The 19,377-nt window shown below is 51.0% G+C and overlaps 1 protein-coding gene across 3 annotated transcripts in view; it reads left to right on the top strand.

The window, feature by feature from the left end:
- The first annotated feature begins 555 nt into the window (after positions 1-555).
- PMEPA1 (prostate transmembrane protein, androgen induced 1) overlaps positions 556-19,377 on the top strand; it is a 52,454-nt gene continuing 33,632 nt past the window's right edge. For 2 of the 3 annotated variants that reach the window (XM_055722676.1, XM_055722675.1), the window contains exons 1-2: positions 556-1,112; positions 17,294-17,332. In XM_055722676.1, coding sequence (XP_055578651.1) covers positions 1,010-1,112; positions 17,294-17,332 — 142 coding nt within the window. In that variant the 5' untranslated portion in view covers positions 556-1,009. The remainder of the gene's footprint in view (positions 1,113-17,293; positions 17,333-19,377) is intronic. The other variant, XM_055722677.1, reaches the window with a different exon arrangement.

Here is a 19,377-nt window from a genome sequence, read left to right as displayed (position 1 = left end):
ATTTTCACCCGGTTCAGCCGTGGCCAAATCGACGCTTGCAGGTCACCCCCCCACCCCCCCCCCCCCGCTTCTTTTCCAGGCTTTCCCATTTTTTCCTTTGGAGCGCTGCGTTTGGGAGCGGCCGGCGCCAGGCTCCGCGGCTCTGCGCGGCCGTGCCCGGGGCCGAGGGCGCGTCGGGGGGTGCCCCCCGCAGGGCGGCCGGGCCCGGGCGCTGTGGGGCCGCCGTGCCGTGCCGTGCCGCGCCGGGGGGCGGGGGGGGGGGCGGCCCGCGCGTGCAGCTGGGCCCCGCGGGCAGCCAACGCAGCAGCACATCTGAGCGCGGGGCGGGTGGGGAGACCCCCGCCCCGGGAGCCGCCGCGGTGCGCGGTACCTGACCGGCGCCCCCGCCCGCGCGCGGCCCGGGGGGCCCAGCCTGCACGAGGCAGCGCGGATCCCGCGCGGGGCAGCCCGGGGCGCGCGCGCCCGCCGCCCCCATCCCCCCCTCCCGCCTCCCTCCCTCCTCGCCCGGCGGCGGCGCGGGGGAAAGGGCAGTCCCCGTCTGGCGCTGACGTCACGGAGCCCGCCCGCGGCTGGCGGCGGCGCGCGGCCGCGTCCCCGTGGCCGTGAATGAGCGCGGGGGGCGGGAGCGGAGCGGGAGCGGGGAGCGGGCGGGCCGCGCTCCCACCGCGCTCCCACCGCGCTCCCACCGCGCCGCTCCGCCGCGCCCCACAAAAGTGCGGGGTTGCGGCGGCCCGGCCCAGCCCAGCTGCTTCCCGGGCCGGAGGGGGCGCGGAGCAGCCGCCGAGCCGAGCCGAGCCGCTGCGGGGGGCGCTGCGCCGCGCCGCGCCGCGCTGGGGTTTTTATTTCCAATTTTTGATCGCAGCTGCATTTCCCTCCCCCCGCCCCCCCGCGCCGAGGAGGAGCCCCGGCTTTATGTGGTGCTGCCCGGAGAGCGCTCGGCGGCCGTGAAGTTCTTTGTGTCGCCGTCGCCTTCTTTCTTTTTTTTTTTTTTTCTTTTTTTTTTTTTTAAATGTATAACTTAATGGGTCTGAACAGCACGGCCGTAGCTATTCAGCCCAATGTGTCCTGCACATGCAACTGCAAAAGGTCTTTGTTCCAGAGCATGGAGATCAGTAAGTACTTGTCCTGCTGCCGCCGCGGGGCCGGCCCCGGCCTCCCCGGGGGTGGGTGTGAGGTGCGGGCGTGCCCCCGCCGCGGGCACGGAACTTTCCGCGGGGGCTCCCGGCAGCGTCGGGACCCTGCGCTGCGCTTTCCCGGCGTGTAAAGGTTGCTTCCCCCCCCCCCCCCCTTCTCCTCCGTGCGAGCTCTGATCGCTCATCTGTTGCTGGTGGGATGTCTGGCGCGGGTGCCACACGGCGTGACAGTGCGCGGCACCGGGCCGGGGGCGGGCGGGACGGGCTCTGCCTCCCCCGGGCTCAGCCTCCCCCGGCTGCCCGCGGAGCGCGGCCGCTGCCCCTCGCCCGGCATCGCCGTGCGGAACCCCCGCTCCGCCCCGCCCGGGCTCCGGCCCCACCCGCGCCCGGCCCCGGCCCCGCGGCTCGGCCCCGGCGATGCTCCGGCTGGCGCAGCCCCTGCCCCCGCGCTTCCCTCCCCCGGGGGCGATGTCGGGGACCCCGGCCCCGGCGGTCTGCACTAGCCCCGCTGTAAACCCCCCCTCTCGTTACTTGGTGGCGGGGGGACACTGCTGTCCGGACACCCCGGCTCACATTTGGGGACCTGTTCCCCTGCCCCCAGCCGCCGGGGGCTTTTCGTTGCGAAGGGCTACTCGCCTTTTTTATTTATTTTATTAATATTTCCCAATTCTCGCAGAGTAGCAGTGAGTGCAGTGCCTGACCTAAATACCCACTACTTTCCTCTTTGCTCTTTCCCTCTTGGAAATGGAGCGCAGCGAGGTGAGAGAGAATATTATTGCTGAGGCGAGAGAAGGGAGTTAATTTTTGTGGTTGTGGAAAGCGAATGGTGTTTTCTGTAAAGGGAAGGTTTTTTCAAGGCGTCTCAGGCTGGGTGGGTTCTCAGGGTTGTACCCCGCTTAACACCTTCTTCTGTGCCGGGAAATCTAACCCCAGCACAGACTAATGCAAAATGGTCCAAAATGCAAACTTGGGAAAGAGTCTGGTTTTTGCATCTATTCCTGGCATGGCGATGGGGCAGCGCTGGGTGCGTGTAGGGGAGAGTCAGCTGAGCTGCGCCTGTTCCTGCTAGTGCAGGATTTGCCCCGTTACCTCCAGCAGGGTTGCAGAGCAGTATTTTAGAGCCAGCATCTGTCCCTTGGTATTTTGGATGGCTTTTGTCCAGTGTCATCTGCCTTTGCCTTCTCCAGTTTCATCGTTCTTTAATTCAGGTGTCTTGAGTCCTGGAGAAGGTCTGTAGGCATTTGTATACTGGGTACTAAAATGCATTCATTCTGAATTTTAGCATAAACCATACCCTTTGTACTGTATGCACATTTAATCTTGATTTAATCTCATTCGTGTTCAGACAAAACTAAGCTGGATTTGCCTGATTTTATTAACACTACCGGTACTGAATAGACCATTATTCTTCCCTGACTTTAACAGGCCGGGCTAGATGTGCATACCAATAGCAGTGTATAAATAATGAAGATACAGTTCTTTTTTGTGTCAGCTGGTTGGTGAACATAAACTGTGTCCCACAGAATTGCAAGGATGAGAGACTTTACTTTGTGTCTGATCAAGGCTCATGATTATGATAAAAGTTGTGAATTAAAATGTATAATGCCTTTTGAAGAAAAAGCTTCTCTTCCTGTCCAGCTCTTGGCTTAAGGTTTTGTTGGAACAACTCAGACTTTTGATTTCATTCCTTGACTTTTCAGAAATAGTGTATTTTAGATTCCCCCCCCCCCCCCCCCCCCCCATTTTTTTCAGCGTATGAAAGGCTTGGTAGGAGGCAGGTGCCGGTTACAGATGAGGGTGTGAGAGGCTGGGGACAGAGAAGTATGCTGGAGGACACCTTGCCTGAACATGGATGGGGTTGGCGGGAGCCTCGTGCCTGATGCCATATGGCTCCCGAGGTCCTTCCCCGGCTTTTATCCGCTGCCACCACTGTGCCTGTTCCCCTGTGCCAGCCACTCGGCTCTGGGGTCCTGCCACTCAGACGCTGAGTTCCCATTAGCTCCCGAGAGCCTTGGATCGAGCTCCCTTCATGCTGCCCTTCCTTATTTTATTTTCAGATAGGTTGCTTTATCGCCGGTGTTATTTATTTATTTCCCGCTGATGGTGGGCAGCGTTAGCTCACCTCCATGCTACGGGAGGGCTTTGGTTGCACTGCAGGGGCTGTTACCTGATCGCTTCCTCCACCGGGGTTCAGTGGAAAGGATAGACTTGAGCCTCCCTGACATAAATTCATTATACAGCTTTTCCCCCCGTCCAGTCGCTTGATTTTATTTCTCTTTTTCTAATATGACTTTTGAGGGAACCTCAGAGCAGCCACCACCAGATGCTGTTTAATTTTCTAGCCAAAAGTTACCATGCAGGAATGCTTCAGGAAAGTGGCATAACTGTAAACTCTTTTAATTTAACCCTCTAATTAGGTTAACTGTACAACTGATACCCAAAAATATTTCTTTGCAGGCTTTATTCCGTATGGCAGGCTGTGGCGCTGCGGTGGAGGAAGCAGCTGGTTTCTGTGTGTGGTGCTCCCAGATTAGGATTATAAAAGGGCTTTTTGGGGGCGGGGGCGCGGAGTCTCCAATATGCCAGGCAGTGTTAAGCAGCCAGACGTCTGCAGCAGTGGTCTCTAATCGCTTCGGCTGGGTGAAAGAGGTCAGGGGTGATTGTCGTGGCGGAAGAGGCTGCAAATAACTAATTATTTGGCGCAGGGAGCGGAGCAAGGCAGCCTGCCTGCTTCCCGGGGCAGCTCGGTCCTGCTGCCGGCTGGGTGGGAGCGAAGCACCCGTGCCTGCCCACTGTGGCCAGCGCCGTGGCCATGGTGGTGGGGGACCTCACACCTACCCCAGGGTGCCTTCGCATCCCGTGGGGGCTCCTCCTGGCTGGTCTGACGCCAAGGCTGGAGGTCCTGCCTCTGCAGGCACCCGGGCATCCCTGCGGGAGGGTGGCTTAAGGTGCAGGTCTTGGCTCTGGGCTGGGTGGCCCTTGGCAGAGGCTTTGCTCGTGCGGTAACGTTAGCCGAGGCATTCGGGGGTTTGAGAGGTGTCACTGCATCTCCCCGTGGAGATGAGACCATTCCCCGTGCTGGCAGCAGCGCCCTGACGCTGGTGTCGCCGCGGCGTGCTTGGCCGGTGGCGGACTGGGGTGAGTGGACCGTGAGAGCGGGTTTCTGTCCAAGCGCGGACTTCTAGGTTTTCACATTCTTTGGTTTAATAACAAACCAAACGCAGGTGGCTCAACCAGGGATCACATCTCCTTTCCACTTCAGCCTGCCTTTTTGGCAAATGCATTTCTTTCCTGACACTGTGTCAGCGGCAGTTACGGCTTCTTCCAGGGCAGAGTGGATAATAACGTGTACTTCTTTATTCCCCCCCAAGTTTTCCTCCAGGAGGTAGGGACGTGGAGGGAAGCCAGAGCTGCTACCAGCGTTTCAGCAAGCTAGAGAGTGTTTGCACAGAGGATGTTCAGTTTGTGGCATCTCAGTTTGACTTCAGCCAAACCGGGGAGTTCCCTGTGTCTGGCTTTGGCTCTGTGTCCATGACAGGCGCTGCTTTTTGCCGAGATCAGCATCCCAAGGTACGACTGAGGAGGAGCGAAGCAGGGATGGCTTGTGCTTATGGTGGCCTGAGAACTGCCTGTGTGTGCCCTTGGCTGTCCCCAGGGACCCTGGCTGTCTGCAGTCCCAGCTCTGCTCCCGTACCCAGGGCAGCAGGGACAGTCCTAATTCCCTGAGCCTGCAGAGCACAGGGGTCGTACAATTACAGTTTATTTTGTGCCTTCAGGCAGTGATTTTAATCTTAGCGTTTTATAATCTGTGTTGAATTGGAGAATGAAAAGACACAGAGGAGGAAACGGAGGGAAAATAGTCACACTTTGGGTTTTTCCTGTGGGTGAACACCTGGGCTGTGTGATGCTGCACAGCAGGACCAGCACACATGGCAGCAGAGGTGATCCTGTATAGTCAGAGGTGACCATATATAATGTGGAGACGAGATGTGGCTAATTCTTCCATTTCAGTCAGTATCAGGGTATATTCAGAGGAGAATGTTTAACACAGCAGGTCCTGTCACGTTCTGCCAGGAAGCAATCCTCTCTACCACTTGAATAAGCCGTTGGTTTGCCTTTGTTTTATTTATTAGTATGTTTTCAGATCCTGGTTGTGAGAGGACTGGCACTGAAGGGCATGTGGGAAACAGCAACCGTGTTCCTTTCCTTAAAGCCAGGAATTCCCAAGGTAGTGCCTGGGATCACCTCTGAATTTTCAGGATACTGAATTAGCCGAACTACCTCTGCTTCCTTTGCAGATGGAGAGAAGAGTACCTACAAATGTATGTTCTTACTTCATTTGCTGTTGCTCACCAACTATACTCGTATTTTTAGATTTCCCAGGATGACAGTTGGTGGCTGGATAAATCCAGTTTTAGAATGGATTTGTAAACCTAAATTATAAATGGATAGATGTGAGGAGACCTTTCCAAGGGAAGTACCAAAATACATGGTGTCACTAATAGACAGTAATTATAATCCAGCTTCTTTCCTTAGTAACTCATTGTACAGTCATGTCTGTTGGTCTTGTTTCAGGTAATAGCAACCGTCAGAATTTGGTAACCCTAATTAGCTAAAAAAGGTCATTTATTTGCAATGGCATTTCATGTAAAAACTGACTACCAGTCTGCTAACTGGAAGGAGATCCCGTGTGTGGTTTGTCTTATCAGATCCCTCAAGTTCTCCGATAACACGGTGCATCTGTTGTTGGTGTGTTTCATCAAAGTAATAAAGTGTGGCTGGAAAGCTTGCGAGGAGAGAGGTACAAGGGCCACTTTGCTGCAATTAAGTGGAAACTTGGTTCACACCATGAGCACACTCCCAGACGTCCATAAAGCAAAGGATTCATTAGTGTCGACGGGGTTGTTTTATGCAGTGTTCTTCCTGTCTGTGTGGCTAAATTGCCAGGTGATTATTTTATAATTATTTTTTGGGTGGCAGAAGGTAGGTCATTTGGGCAGATCCCAGGTGAGGAAACACATCAGAGACCTGCTCTGGCTGCAAGCAGAACAGCCGAGTCCGGCCCCGAAGTGGAACAGGGAGAATTTCGGCACAAGGCTCCCCTCTGTGAGAGCAGGATCTGACCCATCATCTCCATCGCTCAGAGCTGATTATGTGGGCTCTTGCATTGCTGCTTCCTTGCTGCACTAAACGTAATAGTGCTCTTAGCTCCTTGAGGAGCGATGCACGAGTTGCAGGGTGTAGTGGAACAGCAATGCCGGCGTTGAGCACGGTGCTGCTGTGGCAGGAACCAGCACCTGAGCTGCTGGTGCTCACAGGGTGAGCCCATATACATACACACCCCCAAGAGCTGACAAGTTTTCAGTGCTTGAAAAAGTATCGGGGTACCGTCTGTGTGTGTGTACAGGCAGTAACACATTTGTGAAAGTGAAGTGGTTTAATAATACAAGTAAGTAGTTCAGAACGAACTGGTCAATGAAGTAGTTGGTAACCAGAGAAAGGAGTTGTGGGCTTTCGGCTTTTTGTTTGTTTGTTTGTTTTTAAAGCAGATAAATTTCAGCTGTAGGAGTTTATCATCCAAATCAGGATTTGGGGAGCTATTGAGAGTAAAGAGAGCTTTGATGGTTTGGCAAGGAATACAGCTTCTAAGGCAGCACTTTGATCTGCATTTTAAATGCTTCTTTGTAATGACAGTTTCACAATTTCTTTTCTCATTTCAAGTCAGTTTTGCAGAGGTATGTTTTGAGAGAAAATAGTAACAGCACACATTATTCTTGTTGGCTTCGGAGCCAGCTAGAACTTGTAGTTCATCCCAGATCTTTTGGCTACTACAGTAAATCTATGATTACACCAGAAAGGAAATTAGTAGAGATGTTAAATATTATCAAAGCTTTGCAAATCTTTTGAAATACCTCCAGTGTGAAACCTAAACTTGCATTGGCGTTTTTGCTGTGGTGTGCTGTACAGTATTTATCTAAGTATCCACCTCATCTTGCAGGTTCCTGATTTAGTTTTTTTTTACCTTCTAAAGGACATGTTACTCTTTAGCACATGCATCCTTTTAGTCTTGCGTTGCACCTGAACACCTCGATTCTAGTGACTCAAGCTTTCTAAAGACAACCCGGAGCTGCTGTAGTGGTGCTACTGAGAACCTTTTTCTTCCCCTTCTACCTACAGTTTATCTACATCCTTAGATAAACTCTCACTGGAGGGAGAAGGTTGTTGTTGTTGTCTACGTATTTTTATAAAAGAGAGCTTGTTTCATTAAGTTATGTAGTATGGGTAGAGTAGGAGAGAGGGTAGGAATTGGGAATGTTTATTAAGGTTTTCATTTAAATCTTGCATAGCATCTTTCATTCTTGCAGCCAGTTTGGGGTGGGGTTTATACCTCTCCTGGGAAATCAGCAGCCTTAAGGGGGGAGGACAAGTTTTCCCAAATTGATTTGGAGTTGTGTGGTAGCATTTCTGGTGCTGGTTTTGGACTCTCCTGAGCTGTGACGCTAAGCTGTACCAGGCTGGCAGCTCTCTGCTAGTGGAACCAAGGTCAGCTGGTGTGTAGAAGAGGGCACACATTTCATTTGCAAACTAAATTAGCCCATGAAGTTGGGTCTTCAGTAACATGTAAAGGGTAGCATCACTGGAAGGCCTTAGACAAATAGCATCCTGTATATATTTCTTACATCCTTTTCCAAACTGTCAGTGACTTCATTCAGTTGGACGTTTTCCTTGTTATTCTGCATATCTCTCTAGTACAGGATGCTGGTTTGGAGCATGTAAGACTGCATGGCCCTGAGACTTGTACATTCAGCTATCACGCTCAGAGATGCTACAGCCAGTGCACTGGTGTGTATTGCAGGCTCAAGTTGGCACCACGTCCACCATCACCTTTGGATTTTTTTGAATTAATGCTACTTTTTCACTGCATACAGCAAGTTAGCATGGCTGATGTCATAATTAGTACAGTAACCCCTTTTTTCTCCCAGTAGTCATACTTCCATTTTCTCCCTGATGCAAGGCTAGGCTTATGCTCTGTCTAGAAGAGGGTGTGTTTTTCTCTGTGTGGTGTGTGTTATTGTTGTCACAGGCTGTGGGGTAACGTAAAGATACCTTGCACGTCTTTTGAAACTGGCCTCGCAGGTTGTCAGTGTTGGTGGATGTCCATAGTGCTTTCAAATGGTTCACAGATTTGTGCTCAATGTGTTCAGTCTCACATGTATCTTTAATAAAATGCCTCAGACTGACTAATTTTTCACTTGCAGTATGTATTTGAAAATGTGCATTTAGAAAGACGGGTGCTTTTGCATGTGGTAGTTCTCTCATCCGTTCATGAGACCCTGGTCATGGCCGCAGTGCTGAGGAATTGTGCTGGCGTGAGGTTTGTGCTCTTCAGCAGGTGCAACAGGATTTCCCACATTTGCAAACTTGGCCCAAGCAACCCAGCAAAGCAGAATTTAGCCTTGGAGGATGAAAGCTGATTAACCCCTGGGCTTGGAGCATACCGAGAATGAAAAGACGTACTTGCACAAAAATCAATACTACTTTTCGAGAATATATGCAGGACGTGGTTTGGGGATTTTTTTCCATCTCTTCATTCTGTCCAATATGTTAAGTAGCTGGTTTGTTACTCTAACCCCCTACAAATGATTGTCAGTAATAATTCTGTAAAACTATGAATCAACTCTGCATGACTTTGTGCAAATAGACTGAGTAATTTCTTTGTTCTTTTCTTCTTACTTTGTAATTGGAGTCTGTAAAAGCCCAAAGGTTTGGTCTTGTGGAAAGCATGATTCATTTATTGGTGTCTGTGCCGACTAGTTATCTTTCAGTAATTCCAGAGTGCTGCTACAAGCCAAGAGTGATTCATACATGGCTAAGTGCACAAACAAATGGGGTCATGGCCATCTGCAGAAACTTTTCTAACCTATTTATGGTATCAGAGAAAGAAGTGGGTGTATTAAGGATGATGGAATAGGTGTCAATTACATTAGTGAATATAACCGGTTAAGTAACGCTAACCATTACTCAAAACCACATGTGCTCATTGCTAAAGATCAGTAGGTCCTATTTAAATGTTAACATAGGTCTGATATGAGAGATGGATTGAGTGCCCAGCTTGTCTGCTGAGGAGCTCACCACCGTAACTGCTATGGTAGTCTCTTCTACCTTCCTTGAGATTTAGACGTCAACTTGCCCTGTGAATGTTTGTAGTAACAAAGTCTGGCTCTTTGCTGTTGCAGACCTCAGTCATTATATGCTTTATGTGCAGAATTTGGGCTAATACTAATTAAGGTGCTGTTGATGATCAGGGGTAGGGTTTCTTACTTGCACACCAGGCAAAATGGCAGTACATCATCTTAGTAGAGACAGCGGTGGTCAGGCGAGTTGGTTTTCCTTCCAAATGCATTTTCAGTGCTTTAAAATCTCAGAGGGAAGACAACCTGCATCTTATGAGGTAGATTTCCTCTACTTTCATCCCATTTCACTAATTGAGAGAATTAGTTTTCCCCTTTGTCACTCTGATAACAAAACAGCACTGGCTGCAGCCATGTCGGAATTGCTTTGTTTGGATTTTAGTCTTTTGCTTTGGGGGAGGCAGTTTGCTCCTGCTGTGCTCGCAAGTAGGGGAGCTGGTCTCCAGGGCTGGCACTTGGGTGCCTGAGTTGGTCACGAGGAGGAGGGGGTTTGAGACTAGCAACAGAAAATAGCAGGGGCAAGAAGCACTCCTGGGGTGTATGGATGAGGGCAGGGGGTGGGCTCGCTCCCGGCCACTTTCTGCCAGTGCCTGCCCGCTCCTCAGTCTTGTGCACTGCAGCTGGTTTTGCACCTGAGACAGGTGTATCCAACAAGATCTTGCGCTTGCAGAGCGCATGGTGGTCTCATGGTGCTTTAGAAACATCCCGTGTCTGCAGGACGGATGAAGGTTCCTGCGAAGGCAAGCTGGAGGCACGGGTGGGCTGGTGCCACAAGGTTCAGGAGCGGGCATGGCCCCATCCGAGACCCCTGCGGTCACCGCTCTGTTCCGTTGGATTTCTGAGGGCTTGACTGGAGCAGAGTTCATGGATTTACATTTCTGTAAATCAAACTTAAGCATCAGTGCTGGCTAAAAATATGGAAGAATTTGGCAACATGTCGTTGTTGTCCTTGTACCGGTATTTTGAATGCTGTGACCGTTTGTGCTGCACCCGCACTGCATGTGCTCTCGTGGAGGCGGACGGGGCCCTGGCCGACACACCGAGCATGCTGTGGAGGGGGAAGTGACCCAGACTTTTGCCCAAAGGACTGATGAGCCTTTCCTGATGTCTGAACAGCTTTCTTCTTCTGCCCTTGCTTTATTTAAGTCAACAGATTGTGTAAGCCACATGCTGGATTTACCTGCAGGGCAAGTGGGAAGGAAGCAGTGCCATTTGGATGAATTCCCAAAAGACGTCTAACCGCTGAGCATTAAGACTAACATTTCCAAGCCCGAGTCCCTACAGCCATCCTCCTGGATCTGCTTGCCACCTCCTCCATCCGTGTGCAACGCACCTGTGGCCTCGGCTGCCAAGGACGAGTCCCGGGGAAGCTGCCCGCTGCAGCCTTTCGCCGGTGGGTCTGCTGCAGGTTGGGCTCCGTGCTGAGTGAGCTGGGAAATTTTCCCCCTTAGTGTTTTTTGGTTTAATACTACGATTGATGTTATTTCTTATAAAAACAAAAATCCCCCCCTGCCAAGCTAAGCTGTGACCTGAGCCTCCCTCACCTTCCCATGCTGTGTTTTCCACGGTGCTGAGGATACTGGCTGGCTGTTTGCACCGCAGGGATGAAACCCACGGCTCAGCAGCTTGAATGACCCAGGCTTGGGCTTGTTCTGGGTGCACGCTCCAGACCTGAAACCAGGCTGGATTTCCTTGTGCCCTCCACAGGTATCGGTGCAATGAGACCCAGTTAGAGAGTCGGAGAGCATCAGTACTCCCTGCACTGGCTGTGCTGCATGGGCTGAGCTTCGCTGAACCTCTGCTGCGTTCCTGGAGGAGCAGGTCCTGCTCTTTTTGTGTTTTTTTTCATTCTTTCCACCATTATCCCACCTTACCAAGGGTGGTCTCTTGGCTTCAGTAACTTTGAACAGCATATACAGACTATGCTGTTTAGCACTGAGCTCTGAAAGTCCCTTGGCCTGCTAGGTGCTGCCTTTAGGACACTTAAGGAACAACACGATTTACGGACACTTGCTTCACACAACTCTGAGCAAAATTATCTTAAATTGCAATGATTTCCCATATATTAAACAGTAATCTCACTTCTATTGTTACGCTTATATTACTGTAATGGGACTTTGCTTGAATTGGAAAATGCATTTTTGAGTGCTGTGTCTCCCTCTCCAGCGTGCTGACACACGCATGAGGTGTGTAACACTTAATGATACTGATTACTGGTGTGTGATGCAGTGAACGTTTTATATTTCTGTAGTGTGACTTATTCGTAGCAGTGTATACAAATTGCACCTTTTTCAACTTTTGCTGTGGATGCAGGTGATGGCTGTCCTGTCAACTGATGCGCCAGAGATGGGCTCAAGAGTAAGGAGAGGGGCAGAGGTCTCTGGTGGGAGTCCTGTATGCTCCGAGTGAGGCATGGAGCAAACTACGGGGTTACAAACGTGTTCTGTCTTGCCGATAGCTTTTAATCCTCATCATTCTCATGGGTTTTCTCGATAAATACTTCTCAACAACCGCTGACTTGCCATCCAGGCCTGAATTGTAAGGAACAATAAACGTAATGGACAGCCTCAATTTAATAGATTCACTATGAGCTTTTTATTAGTGGAGCTCTTCTTTTTTTTTTTTTTTTTTTAAATGACTGCATTTATTTAATTTAAGTTCAGAAAGTAGCTCTTTCAAATCTGAGGGAAGCATGCCTGAGTGGGCTCAGTTCAGCTAATTTGGTTATGCAGCAAGGAAAGGATCTGTCCTGCTGTGCAGCCTGCACAGTGCTGGCTGGTCTCGAGTGGGTTAACAGCTGCGTGCAGATGTTCAGGAATTTCTCTTTTGACTTGACCATGGGGTTTTGCTGCTCTTCAGACCGCAAGTGCACTCCAGTCACAGCAGGTTCATGGGTTAGGAGATGCTTTTCATCCTCTCCTGTTCTGTTTGCTCAGGAAGGGATCACGCTGTTATCTTGCAGCCATGCGTCTTCCTTGGTTACGCTTCTAGAGATTTGGAGACCCACATTAAGCATCTATTAAATTAAGCAAAATGGCCATTAGAAAGCTACATTTCAAGTGGAAGAAATGCTTTATGTAATCTAAGGATATGTGAGGGGACCTAAATACAGGCTTAAATTGGCTGTTACGAAAATAGGTATAATTGGGTTTTTGCACAGTGATTTTATGGCTTCTGAGTTTAATGTCATGACGAAATCCCGCATCCAGTCCTTGAGCAGACGAGGAGATGGGGGTTGAGAAGCCTGAGTAATGGGACTTGTTCTAGGAACAGCCCTGCGCTCCTTTGCAAAATTGGACATACCTGTCATATGCTGAGGCTCTGCTTTGTTTGAAAGTTGTCTAGAGCTGTGGTTTCCTCTCGCCTGTGTTTGCCCTTGGGTCTCCCTACAGCACTCAGCCACCCGCTGTCGGGGCTAGGCAGGCGAAGGGGTGTCTCTGGCTGTGGTTGTAACTACCTGCAGCTGAAAAATGCAAAAATCTTGCAGCTGTACCCTCCTAACTGTGCACATGCCAAGAGCTGCAGCTTTGTTTTCCAGCCTGATCTATGCAGTTAAAGTCGTTGGGTAATTTAGTAGCACTTCTGTAGGCTTGGTGTGAGGGCAACTGCTTTGCTACCTGCCTTGGGCAAGGCTGGAGAGGGTTTCCCTCCGAACCCGAGGCTTCCCCAGTCGCGGCTGGGGCCAGGTGATGCTGTGGGGCTGTCAGCCGGCTGTTCTGGGACCGGGAGCCTGAGGAAGTGGAGGATACCGCATTTTGACCTTGCATCCTCATATTAATCCAGATAGTCTTTCCTGTTTCTATATTTAAAGCCTTTCCATTCTTCTGTCTAGAGAGACAGAGCGTCAGCTCTCTTGGGTAAAGACTGGCCCATCCCCTTTTGGAAAGCTGGTCCCCAAGTAGCTTTTCTCCATAGAAAACAAGGCTTGTCTGAATGTTGTTGGCAGGAATTGGAAGAATGATTTTTTTGTTTGATGTATCTTCAACCAGTTAGCATTAGAGCTATTCTTTCTAGCTAAAGGTCTTGCAAGGGTGAAGAAACTCCATTGCTTTCCTGAGAGTGTCTTAGCCAACACATGGGAGAAAAGCCTGGTACTGTGAGACGGGGTAGAAAAAGCTGAGATAGGATTTGCTGCTTCTTTGAAACTATCCCTTTTTAATTGTCCAAACAGCATTTCAAAGAAAATCTCTGCTCTTCTCTATCTCCTTCCAGCATTATAATTCTATATAATCACTTTTCTTTCTCAAAAAGAATAGGGCGTGATTTATTTTTTTTGCAGAAGGAGGAAGGGATACATTCCAGATGTTGCTGGGATACACTTTTTGCCTCTGTTTAATGTTTAGTGGCTTTCGGTAAATAGGCTGTGAGAGGTGGGGCTGATGGTTTTATTCCAGGACGAATCATCTACAATAAATCCCATCTGCTGACGGGGGAGCATATCTTGGGTGTCAGGAACTGATCATGTCTTTCCTGCCTTGAAGAAAGGCAGCAAAAGCTGAGGCTGGCCCAAGTGCTCCTTTAGGGTCTTTGCCCTTGGTCCTTTGGGGTGTTTGCCCCCACCTCGCTGCTGAGCTGTGGGTGAGAAACACCGTGCGGGGTCCAGTCCCCTGCCTGTGCGGGAATGGGCGCTTCTGCTCTACAGTGACTCGCTGCTTTTTCGGGAGCAGCTCCGACCTGCAGGCAGCCCTGGGCAGGCAAGGGCTGCCATGTCCTGTGTGCTGTTTCGCGTGGGGTGCCCAGTTCAGCGGGACTCTTCTGTCTGTGCTGCCAGCAAGCTGGGCTTTCTGGTGCTGGTGTTGCAGCCCAGCAAAGAGCATCCAGGTGGCCTGCACCACTGTGTGAGGCTGGGCCCAGGAACTGGCCTCTGGTTACAGGCAGTCCTCTTCCCTCCTCCTACGGCTAAGACTTGTTGTTTCAGTGCATGCAATGCTTCTACCTGCTTTTGGAGCTTTCTTTCACACTAAGCCAAAAATAATTTTCCAGCATGTGTTGCACACAGGCATCGTGGGACAGCGTGGCAGCTCCATTCCCTGTTTCATGTTTTCACCTGTTTAGACTAAGTACATCTTTGTTTTGTTGGCAGCCTGTTGCGTTGCACAAACAGTGTAAGACAAAACCACTAGCAGGTGTTGGTCCAGCCAGTATAATTACTGGTTCCTTGCTGCTGCTGGTAGGCAGACAGCGTGAGCCGCCCTTCGCGTGGAGTCTTCTGGCAGGGCTGTGGCTGCAGGAGTGCTCCGGGCGCTGATCCACAGGGAGTGTGTGCCGACTGCTCAGCCACTCCTGCATCTCTTCCTGGCTGCCGATTGCATAAAAAAAATAAAAATGTATACATCTGTGGAGGAAGGAGGGAGAGCTGAGTGTGGCTCTGGTCAAGTTAAAGCACTGACTTTTAAGTGCAAATTCTCATTTACATTTAAAAAGATGGCAAAATGCATGGCTGAACCAAAAAGGCCAAACGTGAACAGTTGAGAGCCAGGCAAGCTCAGAGAGAGGAGAGAAGCAGCATCCTAAAATCCTGCAGGACTTGAGAGGGTTCAGGCTGGCTTCTCCCACACATCCCGGGCTGTTGGCAAAGCCGGGTGAGCTGCCATGTGCCCAGTGTGCCAGGGCATGGCCGTGCTGCGGGGCTGCCGGTGCGGCACGGCGGCTCCTTCCCACCCTTTTGGAAATTTAACCGGAGAACAGCTGATCCTGATCTGGCCAGCTGCAGGCACAGAGGCTCTTTTTCTCAACACCTGACTTCCCTTCGGACTCCCATACCTTTTGGGCCTCCCAGGCCTTTTTGGCCTCTTGCTTTTGTTGCAGCCTCTACTTTTCCTTTGGCCCTGCACCCATTTTCAGCCTCCACTTTTTCTCAGCCTCTAGTTTTCCCTTTTTGGCCTCCCATGCCGTTTTGCTCTCCTACCTGTTTTTCACCTCCATTTTCCTCACCCTCCGATTTTCCCTTGGCCTCCCACCCTATTTTGGCCTCCACTTTTTCTCAGCCTCTACCTTTCCCTTGGCCTCTCACCCCTTTTGGGGCTCCCACCCCTTTTCGACCTCCACTTTTCCTTAGCTCCTACTTTGCCTTCGGCCTCCTGTGCCTGTTCAGCCTCTCATTCCTTTAGGGCCTTGCACACCGTTTTGCCCCCCACCTGTTTTCAGCCTCCACTTTTCCCCAGCCTCTATTTTTCCTTTGCCCCCCCGCTCCATTTTGGCCCCTTACCCCTTTTCTGCCACCAGTATTCGGCAGCCTCTACTTTTCCCATGGCCTCCCAGCTCTTTCTTGCCTCCCACCCCTTTTTGCCCCCCTACCCATTGTGAACCTCCCACCCCCTTTCAGCCCCCGCTTTTTCTCAGCCTCTCCTTTTCCCTTGGTCTCCCACCCCTCTCTCCGCCTCCACTCTTCTTTTGGGCCTTTCATTCCTTTTGCCACCCCTCTCTGGGCTCTGTGCAGGAGCTGACCAAGGAGGAGGAAGAGGAGGAGGAGAGGGGGGGGTCACCATGCGTTGCTGCTTGTTGGTGTTTGGCTGGGCCCTTGGTGTTTGGCTGCCATTCCTTTCCCATGGGATTGGTGCTGGTGCCACCTGCGGCAGGGATGCGCAGGATGCTCTGGGTTGCAGGTGACGCCACACGTCATGGTCACTCTGAGTGCCTCCCGCACGCACGGCATTGATTTGTGATACATCTGAACTTTTGCTCTAAACCAGCCCGACTAAAAATCAGTGAGCTGATGCCGCGCCGGCGGATCCCGGGGTATTTAGCTGCTGCAGTAATTTACAGCGACTCGCTGAGCCCTTCGTCTTTTCCTGGGGTGAAAAAGTTGCTTATCGCTGTTCTCTTGGGTGCATGGGAAATAACTTCTTAAAGCTTTATTGGGGAGTGAGGAGCCCCCCAGCCTGCTCACCCGCGGCGTGCGTGGGCGCCCGAGGTGAGGCAGCCTGGGCTGGCGGTGCGTGCAGCTGGGAGCCTCCCTTGGTCTCCAGTTAAAGGCCACTTTTACAGGCCAGTAGGAGGCCTTTGGCATCAGACTGTGGCAGGTACTAATTAGTACCAATTAACCATTATCAGTGACAGACAGCTCTTAAGGGCTTCATAAAAACGTCCAGTACGTGGGTTGTCCCTGCAGAATCCCCGGCGGGGCTGCGGTGTGCTCACCCCTCCGACAGTGCCTGGCGGCCGCGTCAGGTACCCAGCTTGGGCCGGGGTGGTTGGGGGTCCCTGTCCCATCAGCCCGTCAGTTCTGCAGAGAGTCGCGCACAGCTCGCTGACAGGCGAGAGGGAAGTCACGAGCTGTCTTTTAATCCAAACTCTTTGCTGCTTTGAAAATCCACCTACTGGGCGTTGCATCTGGGGTGTTGTGTGAGGTGTTGCTGTGGGTCCTTCCTCTTCAGCACCCTGCAGCCCCTGCTCCCCGCTGGGGTGGGGTGTCAGGACTCCCACAGCTTTCGCTGCGGCTCAGTAGCCCTTGGGGCTCAGCTGTGTGTGTTTGCAGGGGGGCAGCCCATGGCAAATAGCCTTTGAAATGTGCAGCACTGCCCAGAGCCACGGATGGGTGGTCTAGCAGCGTTGGACGTGGCAGGAAGGCTTCTGGGGTGGGCTGAGCGATCCCCAAAACTTTGCAAACCTTTGTAAGGCTTCGGCATGTCATCAGGCGAGTTGGCCGCGAGTGCTGGAGGAGAGCGGACCCGAGGGAGCCCGTGCAGTGGCGTGGCCGGAGAGGAATGGGACCTTGTGCTGCAGCTTCTGGTGTGGGAGAAGCATGGGTTGTTACTGGGGGTCATGACACCCAGCTTGTAGTGCTTTTGGTACTCCTGGCTACTGTGGAGGTGGTGGGCTTGGGTGCAGGTGTCAACCACGGTTGGCTGTGGGGGAGCTCTTCAAAGAATGGGACCCCAGGAGGGGAGCTGGGGGGTGTGTTGCAGCCGGTCGGAGGTGGCTGCCATCACTGACGGATGCTTTCTGTTTTCTTTCAAATGTCTCCAGGCACTGAATGTTTAGGTCGCACCTTTCCAGGTAAACTGGGTAAGTGAAGTATTTCAAGAGTTGCCAAGATCTAATTATGAAGGCTGATTGCATGATTGCAGCTGCTGTACTATAAACACCCTGGTTACTCGCCTGACGGAACAGGTGGTACCTTGCCTTGCCCTGAGAGCAGCAGGTACCTGCTGTTCGGGGTGCGGACAGGGATGCAGCAGTGTCTTCAGAGGCTGATTGTGCAAACCTGATATTTTCTGTCTATCAATAGCTGGCTGCACTGTGGTAATCCTGGATGGAATTTTTTTTCTTCTGCAGTTCAATGTAGAAAGAGCTTCAAAAGCCGATGTCTTTTTAAGCATGAGCACTCTTCCATTTGCTGTTACTCTGGGAAGCTAATGAGCAGCATTACATCAAGGAAAAAAACTTTCACTGTATTTTGTGAAAGTAATTTGACAACCTGAATCTTTTTAAGACATGGCATGTTGGACTTCTGTCGAGTGTGGGGCTGCCGTGTTCAGAACAGACAAAACCAGATGTCAGGAGCCCCGTGGAACCAGGCTGCTGGATTTGAGCTGAACCTGTTTGCAAAAGAGCCGTTGCTGGTTTAAAAAGACACTGTTGTAATATTTATGGGTCTCTCAGTTTAGAATTGAGTTTATGAGAGTACCTCAAAAGTAAGGCGCCTTTGCTCACATGTGGTGTCCCAAGCCTGCTGGGGGAGAACAGACTAAATAAAGTGTTAACAAGTGGTGAATAAACGATTTTAATAAATGGCTAATCAATTGTTACAGAGCCTGCGAAGTCAATAGAGTTTATGACCTTGGCTTATAACCATGCTCAGATCTTTAATGTGCTTGTAATGCCTACAAATCATTCATTAGGCTTTTATCAAGCATCTATTAGTGAAAGTCATAATCTAAAACAAGACAAAAAAAAGAATTATTTCGGTTGTTTTATTTGAAGCCTGATGGCAGAATTTGGTTGCACAGTACCATAGTCCTTGCTTATGCAAAAAAGCCATGAGACACCACCAGTCCCACCAGCAGCGTTCTGTGGTGCAGACATCAGGCAGGGGAACAGCAGGAGCCCCAGGCTGAGAGCAGCCTGTGGATGCAGGGCAGATGCAGCCCGGGTGCTGGGACACTCGCACCAGTCTGTAGGGAAACTGTCCTGCAGCAGTCAGTGATTTTTTTGTATTTATTTTATATTAATGCCTTAAACAACAGATTTCAGCAGATAAGCTGGGCGGATGGAGAGAGCACCAGTGTCATGCTGCTCTGAGCAGCGTAGCTTGGGGTGTTTTCACTCTAGCAAAAGGTGTTTGCTGTTGCTTGACTGTTGTAAAACTTGCACCCATTTTCTTGTCCTGTGATTTAGGAAAGCGTGTGAGTGGGGATGTCCTCTTGTTGTGCTGCTCTTCCTGCTTTCCCTGGTCTTCCCTGTCTCATTTTGTGTGTATGTTTGTGCCTCAGGGAGGGAGGCAAAGATGCATGTGAGAACATGCAGTTTTCTTAGAATATAAATAACATAAAATTAAATATATTGGGGTTTTGTTGTAGAGTTGTTCCCTGTCGTCTCCAGTTGCTTGCTCCTTTGCTGAACTCCCTTACTCTTTGAGGTTTTTTAATCTTACTAGATGGATACTATTTGGAGTATGGTGTAGCACACTGTAGCGACCTTGCTGCTAGCTTACTGGTGCTCCCAGCGAGGGGCTGTCTTTGCAGACATCAGTTCGTGCCCAGAAAGTCTCCCCTGGCTTCTGAAAGCCACGGTCTGCCAGAGGCGGCTGCCTCTATCAGATGGCTTTTTGCCTCGCCTTTGTTGTCTGGATCCTTGCGTGCAGCCTCAGCCTGGGCCAGTATTGCCAGACATCGCCACCTCCACCACCTGCTTCCTCGCGGAATGCCCGGGTGCTGCCTGCGGAGTCAGGACCCTTGGGGAGAGATGTCCCTGCCCATCCCTATGCTGCCTGGGCTGAAGTCCTGCACACAGGGATCAAAACACAAACCCTGGGCAGGGAGCACCATCCGAGACCACAGCAAGGCAGGTTTAGCTTTCATTGTGTTTTTTTTTTTTCTCTTGGGTTTTTA

This window comes from Falco cherrug, chromosome 10 (assembly GCF_023634085.1).
Source record: "Falco cherrug isolate bFalChe1 chromosome 10, bFalChe1.pri, whole genome shotgun sequence".
NCBI classification, from domain to species: domain Eukaryota; kingdom Metazoa; phylum Chordata; class Aves; order Falconiformes; family Falconidae; genus Falco; species Falco cherrug.
This window is presented reverse-complemented; position numbering and strand designations above follow the sequence as displayed.